Below are 12442 nucleotides of genomic sequence, written 5' to 3'. Positions count from 1 at the left end.
AGCAAGGAATAAACCAGAACGCTCTTGGTATTCCCCAAATGATAATTCATTTGGAAAGCATTGTAAGGTAATGTTGGCTCGTGAGTGAACGATTCATTCAAAAGAACCACTATTTTCAGTGAACGAGAGTGGTTCGTTTTGGGGGTTTTCAGTTCATTTGACTTCAACCAGTAGGTTGTGTTGCGTCTCCCTCCTGGCGTGAACTATGCAAGCCAGAATGTCGATTTAGGATTTGCCAAGGAAAGAAAGAAGCACTTATGCACGTTTTATCCAAGCTAGCGGCTAACTTTATTGAACTTTATTGCGCTGTTGTGCAAAAACAGGGAGATTATGCTTCTCTTTGGGTAATCTTGATTTTATAAATTTAAATCCCAATGATCGTGAGCAGCAGCGGAGCCCCATTTCAACCCCTTACACTGAGTGCCAAGGGATTGTAAAAAAAAAAAAAAGAAGAAATAAATAAAGGGTTGATTGCACAACACAAGCACATCCAGGTATATTCTCACACCTGGAATCGAACCAAGTTCATACCAAGCAAGAGTCCAAGTTACTAACCAGTCGGCTATTTCAACCAGCAGCCTACAATCACTGGCACTGTTTTGTACTAGTGATGTGCATTCCAGTTGAGTGAAAATCTTTAGAATCGGTTGTGTTTAACGAGGAAAACAAATTGGAACGCCGCCCCGAGGACTAGAGCTCGACACCTGTGACCTTTGACCATGATATTTCCCTAATAAAGTGGCCTGTTATTAGGTACACTTGAAAATGGCGGTGTACCTAATGGAGTGTCTGTGTGATTCCCTCATTAAGTGCACCTGCGTGAAAAGTTTTAGCTCTTGCAGAACGTGAAAGTTGCTAAAACTTTTCACGCAGGTGCGCTTAACGAGGGGTCACTTGGAAAACATGTTGGAACGTGGCCCCGAGGACTAGACCTTGACACCTGTGACCTCTAACCATGATATTTCCCTAATAAAGTGGCCTGTTATTAGGTACACTTGAAAAAGGCGGTGTACCTAATAGAGTGTCTGTGTGATTCCCTCGTTAAGTGCACCTGCGTGAAAAGTTTTAGCTCTTGCAGAACGTGAAAGTTGCTAAAACTTTTCACGCAGGTGCGCTTAACGAGGGGTCACTTGGAAAACATGTTGGAACGTGGCCCCGAGGACTAGACCTTGACACCTGTGACCTTTGACCATGATATTTCCCTAATAAAGTGGCCTGTTATTAGGTACACTTGAAAAGGGCGGTGTACCTAATGGAGTGTCTGTGTGATTCCCTCGTTAAGTGCACCTGCGTGAAAAGTTTTAGCTCCTGCAGAACGTGAAAGAAGCTAAAAGTTTTCACGCAGGTGCGCTTAACGAGGGTCCCTTGGAAAACATGTTGGAACGCGGCCCTTCGAGGATTGGAGGTACGGCACCCCTGGTTTAAGTGAAAAGTGCCACACCCGCCCTCACCCCCACTTTCTGATTGGCTGTTTGATCTGTGACGTCACTTGGACACTCCATTAGGTACACCGCCATTTTCAAGTGTACCTAATAACTGCTATCTATTTGTTATTCCAACTGCGGCTGTGAAAAATGAAAATGGGTTTTATGTATGGAGTCATAATCCAAATGGATTTTTTTGTCGCTCTGCTTGTGCATTCACTGCCGCTAAATGTACCAGCTTTCTGTCTTTTCACGCTCTTACTTTCTACTAAAATTGCAGGGAGTCTCATGATGGTTGATTCCGAATACTTTACCTGTGGAGCTAAATTGGCCAGCAGTGGGCGCTTGTGAGCATGATATTTTTCTTTTAAACGAACCAAATTAAACCGGCAGGTAAAGAAGCTTGATTACTTTGGTTGAGGAGCACCACTTCTGCCTAAAGACAAATTGTGGCAGGGATTTTTTTAAATTTGTGGGTCTGAGTTTATATGCTGTCTACAGAATCTATAGTGTAGATAAACCTCATCATCTGATGTCATTTGCCATTCAAACCACCAAGATATAAAACCCCCTCGAGTTAATTCAGTGCTTCTCAATTATTTTCTGTTACGCCCCCCCCTAGCAAGAAGAAAACTATTCGCGCCCCCCCTCCCCACCGTGACTATCCTAACTTGTCTTGTAAGTCGTAAAAGGGGGGCGCGCCCCACTATTTGAGAAGCACTGGCCTAGGTGACTGATTCACAATTTGGTTTTGTCTGATATCAGAGATTAAATAAAGAAAACCAACTGGCTGATTGATTTGTTTTAATTGAGAGGGAAAAAAAACAGCAAAAGCATTTCACTAGCTGACCAGGAGATGGCGACAGCGTGGCATCTGAAGACCATGGATTGTTTGTTCTGCTATAGCCTAGGATGGAAGTAAGATGGCGGCGCGTGCACACGCAGCGGCCTCTCTCTGTCCCGAACGGTGTTTTGTTTTGTCGTTTAATGTGGGTTTGTCCGACAGTTTTGTGTGTTCGTCTCGTCGCACCGGGTTGTGCTACAAGTACAGCGGGCTGGTTCAGCTCGACATCGGCGGAAGCGAGTTTTGTGGCGATCTGGACTTTGAAGCAGGGACATTAAAGGCGCTCGGTCTGCTCCGTCCTGAAGCGAGAGCGGGGGCGTCCGGGCCAGGCTGGCGGCCAACCCAGCTCGACCGGCCGTGCCTTCCTTTCTTCGGGCGAACGTTCGATCGCTGGGCATCAACATGCCTGCTGAGATCTATGAAACGGACAGTGCGTAACTGCTGTGCATCTGGAGCGGCTAGCGTGCTATCGGGCGGACCGGGCCATTGTACGAGGGGGAACATCGCGAGGAGGTGGAATGCGTGTCTACATCCGTGACGAATGGTGCCGGGACTCTGTGGTGGGATGCAAGCACTGCTCGCCTCTGGCGAAGTTTGTGATCTTCAGGCTTTTGGCGTCCTGAACTCTCTCCCCCGTTGTTTACTTGTATGTTACTCGTGTACTGTGTCTCGTCACCGTGGGATGGAGGAAACGTAATTTCGATTTCTTTGTGTGTCTTGGCATGAAGGAATTGACAATAAAGCTGACTCTGACTCTCTAGGTGACTGATTCACAATTTGGTTTTGTCTGATATCAGATATTAAATATAGAAAAACAACTGGCTGATTGATTTGTTTTAATTGAGAGGGAATAAAAACAGCAAAAGCATTTCACTAGCTGACCAGGAGATGGCGACAGCGTGGCATCTGAAGACCATGGATTGTTTGTTCTGCTATAGCCTAGGTGACTGATTCACAATTTGGTTTTGTCTGATATCACATATTAAATAAAGAAAGCCAACTGGCTGATTGATTTGTTTTAATTGAGAGGGAAAAAAAACAGCAAAAGCATTTCACTAGCTGACCAGGAGGTGGCGACAGCGTGGCATCTGAAGACCATGGATTGTTTGTTCTGCTATAGCCTAGGTGACTGATTCACAATTTGGTTTTGTCTGATATCAGATATTAAATAAAGAAAGCCAACTGGCTGATTGATTTGTTTTAATTGAGAGGGAAAAAAAACAGCAAAAGCATTTCACTAGCTGACCAGGAGATGGCGACAGCTTGGCATCTGAAGACCATGGATTGTTTGTTCTGCTATAGCCTAGGTGACTGATTCACAATTTGGTTTTGTCTGATAATAGATATTAAATAAAGAAAACCAACTGGCTAATTGATTTGTTTTAATTGAGACAAAAAAAAACCCTAACCCTAACTGACCAGGAGATGGCGACAGCGCGGCATCTGAAGACCATGGATCGTTCTGCTATGCCGGTTTAAAAAAAAAAAAAAAAAACGTAATTAGCTAGGGGTCAAAGGTCAAAGTTTACGGTTCAAAGTTCACCCAGGGGTCAAAGGTCGGTTCAAAGTTCACCCAGGGGTCAAAGGTCGGTTCAAAGTTCACGGGGTCATGTGCACATTTTCGATTTTTAACTAGAGTTGAAAGTTCAGGGTTCAAAGGTCACCCAGGGGTCACCACGGGGTCACCGCGGGGTCACCACGGGGTCACCGCGTCACCACGGGGTCACCGCGGGGTCACCGCGGGTTCAAAGTTCAGGGTTCACTTTTTTTTTTTTTTTTTTTTTAAGGTTAACCTTTATTTAACCCAGTGCTTCTCAATTATTTTCTGTTACGCCCCCCCCCCCCTAGCAAGAAGAAAACTATTCGCGCCCCCCCTCCCCACCGTGACTATCCTAACTTGTCTTGTAAGTCGTAAAATGTTGCACTGTCGCAAACGTGACAGACGTAACAACGAGAGCGCCACTGCCCCCTGCTGTAGTAAACGCGCAATTACACTTTATTCTAGTACTGCCAAAAAAAAAGCCTGTTCCCCAGGGTCACACGCGCCCCCCCAGGAATAGCACCGCGCCCCCCAAGGGGGGCGCGCCCCACTATTTGAGAAGCACTGAGTTAATTGCAGCCATATTTTTTGTAAGCAAATATTGAGAAACATAATTAAAGAATGAAATAAAAACACGCGTTGATATTTTTCCCGCAGCTATTTCTACAAGCCGTTTATTTGTTAGACAAGACTTCCCTCTACTGGCTCTCACAAGTAACTTCCTCAATATGTTTCATGTACTTGTAGAATGCAATTCAAGATGCAAAAACGGACTTCTTATTTGAGTCGAGAAAAAAATGGCGGGTGGTTTGGTAGGCTTTATTTTCGATCTACTGGATAAGATCATGCTTAGGATGGTTCACACTTAGGGTTCGGGGTTTGGTCGGGCTAGATGAATTAATGACTCATTTAGGCCGCACTTGCTTGGAAGTTGCTGTAGTGAACCCTTGAAAAAGTTAAAAGCAGACACAAAGAAATAGTTTCTCACAAAGGGTAACAGGAGAGTAGTGTGTAATTCTCTTCCTTTTATACAGTTTATTTGGTTTAAACTTCAATTGGGAGAATCAATCAACATGTGGATGCAAGTAACAGCGTCTTCTTTTTCACCAGAATAATAACGGGAACCTTTGAGGGACAAATGAGACTGCCCAATGAATAACTTCCAACTGGTCTTTCTCACCAATGACTCGCATTTGGAATCTGTTGTGTCACTTGCTTGTTTTCCCGGAATACTTTTTACATGATTGTGTAAACAACGCAGAGCGGGCGAGCATGTGGAAGCTTCTCGTCAGCTTTGCAACGCCGGGCTTGGATTGGCAACGCGAGTTTTCCAAAGTTGCTGAGGGCCGCCATCCATCCATCCATCCATCCATCCATCCAGAAGCGATGAAAAGGACAAAAAGGACAAAGACCATGCGCGTGGTAGGTTTGATTATTTTATTACTTAAGAGCAAAAAGAAGCACAATGACAGCCAGCCAATCAAATTCAATCAAAAGAAAATCCAAGTGTCATTCATATGCTTACTGCGGACTTTAACGTCACTTTAACTTATTAACTTAGTGGTGGTACATGTGTACTTGCATGTGGCACAAGGCCGGCGATGCTTTTTGTGGGCTCATCCGCTCGCCGCGCCTACTCGCTGTCTTCTAGTTGGAAAGCTGAAGCAGCAGTTGGACCAAAGTGACAATCACCAGCAGAGCAGGGGAGTAGGACAGGCCGTTGCCGCCGTTGCCGCCGACGGTAACGTTGACTTTGTCGGCAACGTTGACTTTGTCGGCAGCGTTGACTTTGTCGGCAGCGTTGACTTTGTCGGCAGCGTTGACTTTGTCGGCAGCGTTGACTTTGTCGTCAACGTTGACTTTGTCGCCTTTGTCGCTGCTGTCTTCACTGGCCGACACTTGGGAATGGCAGATGAAAAGCAAATTGGAAAACGTCAGGTGTCAAAATTGGAACTTGTCGCACCACTTTTGCGCCTGGCGAAGTGCTCTCTCTCATTTACGCCAAATTTGTGGAGAGTCGAGTAGAGGCGGCCAAAGAAGTTCCTAACACACTTAAAGCGCTTAAGGAGACGTGAGCGTGAGTGCAGTTTGTAAAAAATAGAAGCTGCGCTGAATGGGCGAATTCCCACCGCCAATTAAATACAAAATGGTTGGACAACACGGACGACGGATCAACGAAAGGACCAAATTTGGTCGCATGTGTCGCACGACTAACTTTTGTGTGTCAAATGAGTGGAGAGGTTTCATAAATGTTTTGGAAGCCAACTGGAATTTTGGAGCTCTTATCTTGCAACCAACTTTTCTCTTGAAAATTGCATGCATTTGTTGACATTTGGTTTGGCCTGCCTGATTGTGCCACCTTCTGTCTGCATGTGTGCCCTGTGGGAAAGAGATGGTGCAGAAAAGGTTTCATGCGGCCGGCGGCTTTTTGCGCAACATCAAACCTTTGACGATGAACTTTTGTTCTGGATCGATGCCGCCATTCTTGGCCACGTAGGTTCCCTGGGATTCCTCCCCCAGTTTTAGGATCTTCAGGGTGGAATCTTCTGGTCCAGTTTTCTCGTACTTGGTGGGATCGTCGCCAATAGGTTGACCGTTCTTCTCCCAGGTGACAGTGGGGGTGTTAGCGCCAATGGCTTTCAGCCAGAGATCACTATTCGCCTTGCCGTCGCACGGCACTTCTGTTGTGCTGCCAAAGCAGTCTGCCACTGCCAGCACAAGACAAGCAGAATTGGTCAAAGTATCACACACACACTCTCCATGCAAAGTACAAGGACACAAGACTCTGGTAAGTAGCAAGTCAAAGATGCTGAGATGTTGCTATTTTGGACCAAACCGAGTTAATGTTTGCTCAATTGTTTCTGAAGACAAGTGAATTGGAGTTTTGGAGCGCTTTTGGGGCATATTTTGCCAACTTTTCACCGGAAAATTGAATGCATTTCTTGACGTGCACGATTGTGCGTTTGTCTGCATGTGCCCTGTGGGAAAGAAATGGTGCAGAAAAGGCTTCATGCGGCCGGCGGCTTTTCGCGCAACATCAAACCTTGGACGATGAACTTTTGCGCTGTTGAGATGCCGCCGCTGCTGGCCTCGTACGTTCCCTCGGATGTGGCCTTCAGGTTTAGGATCGTCAGGGTGGACTCATGTGGTCCAGTTTTCTTGTACTGGCCAGCGGTGGGCTTAATCTCTGTAGGTGGGGTTCCTTCCTTCTTCCACGTGACATTAGCTGCACCCGTAGCGCCACTGGCTTTCAAGGCGAGCCCTCCTCCCGGCTTGCCTTGGCACTCCTTGTCATCAGTAGATCCACCGTGGTCGCATGGCGTCACTGGCAGCACAAACAAAGCAATCGTGGCCAATCATTCATCTCCACTTGTTCCGATTTAATTTTTTTCTTGTTTAGTTTGTTTGAGCTGAGAACATCCATCCATGTCTTGTCGCTTGTTTCGAACCAGAAAAGTGCACGTCCATTGCTATGCTTAGCAAAGATCTCTGACGTGACCCTCGATCAAATTGATCAAGTTCTGTGTTACTTTTCCACCAAAGTCGTGCTTTGTAGTATAGATCGGGTTCATTCTGAAAATGGAAAACTTGAATATTTGTGTGCTGTGCCATTGTTCAATCAACTGTACACACCGCGACAAAAAAAGCAAGAAGAAGAAGAATCTAATCAACTTTTGGGGACTTTTTTTGTTTCAACGAGCCGAGTGCCCCGTCCCCCCAGGATATCTTTAGGGGGGGGGGGAAATCCAACATATACTTTCGTTATTTTCACCCCCGCAACGTCACGTTGTCTTTGTAAAGGCAAAATGTGATTCTCTTTACTATTTTAGTAGGTTTAAAAAACTGGGGGTCGGGAAAGAAAATCGGAACCTTGTAAGAGCGTTTACAAGACGAAATCGAAATCAATCCATAAAAAAAGAAAGATTTCATTCGTGCGCATAGTGGGTGGTCACAGTCCACAGTCAAGAAGACGACAACAATCGGTTCGAACAAGTGGCCGTACCTGCCGGACTTTGCTCAACGCAGAGGACGAGGCCCAAGGCCATGCACAGCAGCTTGAGGTCAAGCTTCATTGTGGCTCTCGAAGACGAGTCGGAAGTCTGCCTGCTGTCTGTCGGAGATGGGAGTGTGAAGAGATGCGAGCCGAGCCGAATCGAGCCGAGCCGGAGCTGCAAGTTTGAAGAGATGCGAGCGAGCGAGCGAGCCAAACAACGCAAATGAAGACAATCCGCCAGTCGGCCCGAGAAAAGCACAAACGTCTCGAGCAAAGCAAACAAAGGACCGTCATCGGCCTCGTCACAGCCATCAAAGTCAGGCTTTGAAAGTCTGCACATATTCGTTGCTTGTTCATTGGCTGGATTCGGGGGCTTTATTGCGATCACCTAAGAAGCTTCGAAAGCGCCCGTCAAACGTCCCATGAGCTGACGCCATAAAGCTGCGTGCGTGCGTGCGCACTTGGATTCATTTGGAATCTGTTGTGTCACTTGCTTGTTTTCGCGGGATACTTTTTACATGATTGTGTAACAACGCAGAGCGGGCTAGCATGTGGAAGCAAATCGTGGCCGGAAAAAAAAAAAAAAAGAGAAAAAATTGTATTGAAGAAAAAATAAAAATAAACTAAAGATTGTATTGGAATAATCATAGGGTTGGGATTCAATGAGATTTTCTTCTTACTGCTTTCCACAAGAGTGCCTGTCTATGATGAAACATGTTGGAAAGCAGTGCACCGAGTGACCAGCAGATGTCGCCCGTATACGCGCAGTCAGTTTGACCTGATGCATTTTCTAAATGATACGTTATCTATCCATCTATCCATCCATCCATCCATCCATCCATCCATCCATCCATGTCATATGTATTCACGGGTATTGTGACAATGACAATCATTTAGTCGGTTTGTTTCAAGTCTGTTCGAAATTTGCCAAACTACAGTTGCCGATTTTAATTATACAGCGAGGGTTCAGTTAGAGTTATGGCTCGGAATGAAGTTTCAAGAGAAGGTTTGAAAGAAACGTTCACAGCCACGGATAGTGTTTCAAAGTAGGCTTGGAAGATAAAGTCAATTGGGTTTTCAAGGCTCGTATTATCAAAGTCAAAGTCAGCTTTATTGTCAATCTCTTCACATGTCAAGACACACAAAGAAACCGAAATGACGTTTTCTCTATCCCACGGTGACGAGACATATTACACGATAGACATACAAGTAAACGACACAATATAAAAACAAGAAGGCACATTATAGATGATACTCAAAAGTTGCTTTCAAGTGTATTTGCATGAAGTCAAGGAAACGGACGGTTGTTGTTTGCATTCCATCGAGTTGAAATTCAACATGTGCAGAAGGACTCCATCCAACCAAAGAACTTCTTTGCACACAATGAGTTAGTTTAGCCTCCTGACATCCAAGAAGACAACCAGTCAGGAAATGCGGGGCTCACTCGAGGGCTTGTTAAGGACGGGCGCTATTTCATAAAAGACACCAAAAAATTGTGATGGATGTATGTTGAGCAATCAGAGCCAGGAGGGCTTTTTTTCTTTTTGCTAAACACTACCATAAAACCAATTTAAATTCTTCGACTTGTTTCATTCACCAATCAGGTTACAAATTGGTGCTCACAGCCTCGGATAACTAACTAGCCCACAATGGATTTGGCATTTTTTTCCCTTCCTTTGATTGGTTGCATAACAAAAATGGCGAGATATCAATCAAAATGTCATTGTTTCAAGCAAACGTTCCCAACGGACTATTGAATACATGAGTCCAACCACGTCAGCAGTTCTTGGGAACATCTGGATTCCATCAGGGAAGGAAGTGACCACCAAGTCAGGATTCTTTACCTTTTCCACATAATGCATGTCAAAACGCATTACATACCAATATACAACAACTAAAGCTCTACTGGAAGCCAATGAGAGTAGTTATACTTTGACACTGTTGGCTGACCTTGTGTTACAAACCAATTACTATTGCACAACATGTTCAACTCCGCATTTGCAAAAGTGGGTGCGCGCTGCTTCGAGGAGGAGTGGCAAAGGCATGTTTGTGTGTGTCCAATGGGGGGGGGGGGGTTACAATACATGTGCACAATAAGAGTGCAAAGCCCCACCTCGGCACTGCAGAGAGTTGTGAGGCAGGCCACCTTGAGTGAAGCGGCGAAAAAAAATCACCAGGTACGTTCCTCCGTTTGGGAGTCAAAATTCAAAAACAAATGCATTGCATGCAGCAGCTGAGAAAAAAAATCATAAGGACTCTCGTGATTCTGGTTTGTAGTGGAGATACAGCTTTTTTTTTTTTCTATCCTCCTTAAACCAACGCTGTCTTTTATTCCTGCACAGCCAAGCAGAACAGCAAGAGGCGACATGAAATTCCAAGCACTTTTGTTCCTGGTGCTGCTCTTCTGCACCACAGTGTGTCTGGCACAAGGTTAGTAAGAGCGACGCTGAAACACATGCTTGGCCTTCAAAGACCAAAGGCTTTATTGGCTGGCAGATGCAGCTCCAGGCACATGATTAGGACAGTTAAATGCTTTGTTTTGCACCACGGGGGTCACTTGTTGATTGCGCAATTTACGAACCGGTAGTTTTGGTGTAATTGAGGCTCTCTTGACACATGCATCTGTTTTTGATTATTCACATTCTTCTGCTTAACTTGGTTGGGAAATGTCTTCAGGCTCTGGTGTGGAATTACTGTGCTCGTTAGGCTTTCAACGTGTTGAAATATTGAATATTGAGGAGAAGAAAAGAGATCGATGGATAAAGAAAGATGGAAATCGAGAGATAAATAGATAGATTGGGGCTTGACATTTCTGATGGGTCACAGCTGTCCGTTTCAAACTTTGTCATAGACGTGTCCAATATTGGATTGGCACCGTGTGCGTGTAATTCTACAGCAAATTAAGGTCATGTCAGTTGAAATTTAACCACTTGATATTTATTTCTTTGAAATTTTATTTTAAAAATTATTTGTAATTTTTTTTTTTTTTTTTTACATGATTCAAACCATTTTTGATTTTTTTTGGTTGTAATTTATTGTCTTTCTTTTTACATGATTTACACCACTTGAGCAAATGGAATGGCCACATTGTCTGGTATAAATCATTTTCACATCAACAAATATGGTTAATAGTTTTTTGTTGTTGTCACAGAGGCGGATTATCCTACCGTGGCCACATTGTCTGGTAGAAATCATTCTCAGATCAACAAATATGCTTAATCGTTTTTGTTTTTTTTGGTCACAGAGGCTGATTATCTTACCGTGTGACCTTGACCTTCCTTGTGCAGGTTCTTACGGTGACTGCTGCTTGGGCCATGTGGGTGGGATGAAGACAAAGACAAAGGAAAAGGTTCAGAGCTACAGGATTCAGGAAACAGATGGCGATTGCAACATCAGAGCTGTTGTGTGAGTTCGTAAGCTCATTGTTTTCGTTTCAGCCGCACAATTGCGACCCATAATCATCTGGCATCAAGAAATGGAAAACTAAATGATCTTGTGGATTTGGAATGAGTCAAATGTTGGATGATGTCGGTGCGTGCGTGTGTGCAGGTTTACCGTAAAGAAGAGGCCCGGACGTAAGGCGCCGCGCACCATCTGTGCCAATCCTGAGGATATTTGGGTCCAGGAGTTGATGGAAGTTGTGAGATTGAGAAGGATGCTTCAGAATTAGGTACAAGGAATTAAGCACCGATGCACATGATGTCTTATATAAAAGGCAACTCATTGCGCAACTTTTTGTCTAGAAGCAAAAGGAGACTCAAGAGGCTTTGGAAGATCATCATGAAGCACACGGAGCACATTAGCCGCATGTAAATTTGCCAGTTTCTGTCACTGACAAAGAATGTATTTCATGCTTATAACATTTCAGAGACCTATAGCACAATTTTAAATGTTTTCTTTTTATGTTAGTGATGTTTGAATGCCTGCAAGCAATGAGCCATTATCGGGCAGCTTTGGATTGTGGGTGCACACTTGAAGCCAAAATGATTCATAAACTGGACACATTTGGAGCGCAAGTGAATTTCTATCTGCTGAGTGAGCGTTTTGCTGGAAATGACGAAAGAAATTGGCAAAAGACTAACAGACATTGTGGGAAGAAATGCAATTTTTATTATTTGTGGCCAAAATGATTTGTAGTTTTCTTTTCAAATATACTTATGTACATCCAGTGGTTTGAATATAGATTTTTAAAAATTAAAATAAAGACTATTTTCAGCATAGCGCTAATTATCATTGGCAGAAATGAACCTGTCATTAAAATAAATGTATATATATTTTTTAATCACTAACTCACAATTTAGTCAAGTTATGAATCATTTTGAGCTTAACTTGGTGTACAAGATGCATTTCGTATTGTATGCGAGACATATGGGAAGGGACCACTTTGTAGATAGGTGCACATTTGTTTTTGAAAATCCATCAAATTTTTGTATTTTTGTAATCGTGCTCCAATTATACTTGGTAATAAAATGATAATGGATTATTGTTTTCCACTTAAGCACACAAGCATCTGTTCTCCATTATCTTTGAGCTCATTTGTGTGAAACTCGGCACCATCTCCTTTTATGGTCATTTTCCCCCACTCTACCAAAAAGAAACCAAATTTGTCAACAATACTTAAATTCGCTATCAAGTGGACG

The 12442-nt window shown here is 44.0% G+C and overlaps 2 protein-coding genes across 6 annotated transcripts; one reads left to right on the top strand and one right to left on the bottom strand.

Moving 5' to 3' along the window:
- Positions 1-5231: 5231 nt before the first annotated feature.
- On the bottom strand, positions 5232-11187 carry LOC133166976 (uncharacterized). Of its 3 annotated transcripts, none has more exons than XM_061297420.1 (5): positions 11063-11187; positions 7812-7977; positions 6852-7133; positions 6253-6516; positions 5232-5706 (listed from the first exon to the last, which is right to left on the bottom strand). In XM_061297420.1, the coding sequence occupies exons 2-5, from the start codon at positions 7879-7881 to the stop codon at positions 5456-5458; spliced, it is 867 nt and encodes a 288-aa protein (XP_061153404.1). In that variant the 5' UTR covers positions 7882-7977; positions 11063-11187; the 3' UTR covers positions 5232-5455. The 3 variants fall into 3 exon arrangements, with proteins under 3 accessions (XP_061153404.1, XP_061153403.1, XP_061153405.1); XM_061297419.1 differs by having other exon boundaries at positions 7812-7915; XM_061297421.1 differs by having other exon boundaries at positions 7812-7919; positions 11063-11109.
- ccl25b (chemokine (C-C motif) ligand 25b) lies at positions 9821-12308 on the top strand. 3 transcript variants are annotated; one of them, XM_061297423.1, is made up of 6 exons: positions 9821-9979; positions 10145-10232; positions 10954-10986; positions 11090-11207; positions 11352-11472; positions 11549-12308. In XM_061297423.1, exons 1-5 carry the CDS (start codon positions 9863-9865, stop codon positions 11470-11472), a joined length of 477 nt encoding a protein of 158 aa, XP_061153407.1. In that variant the 5' UTR covers positions 9821-9862; the 3' UTR covers positions 11549-12308. The 3 variants fall into 3 exon arrangements, with proteins under 3 accessions (XP_061153407.1, XP_061153406.1, XP_061153408.1); XM_061297422.1 differs by having other exon boundaries at positions 9823-9979; positions 11546-12308; XM_061297424.1 differs by lacking the exon at positions 10954-10986 and having other exon boundaries at positions 9828-9979; positions 11546-12308.
- The last annotated feature ends 134 nt before the right edge of the window (positions 12309-12442 follow it).

Source organism: Syngnathus typhle, linkage group LG14 (genome assembly GCF_033458585.1).
Source record: "Syngnathus typhle isolate RoL2023-S1 ecotype Sweden linkage group LG14, RoL_Styp_1.0, whole genome shotgun sequence".
Lineage (NCBI taxonomy): Eukaryota > Metazoa > Chordata > Actinopteri > Syngnathiformes > Syngnathidae > Syngnathus > Syngnathus typhle.
The sequence above is the reverse complement of the archived record's forward strand: the minus strand, read 5'-3'. Positions and strand labels throughout refer to the sequence as shown.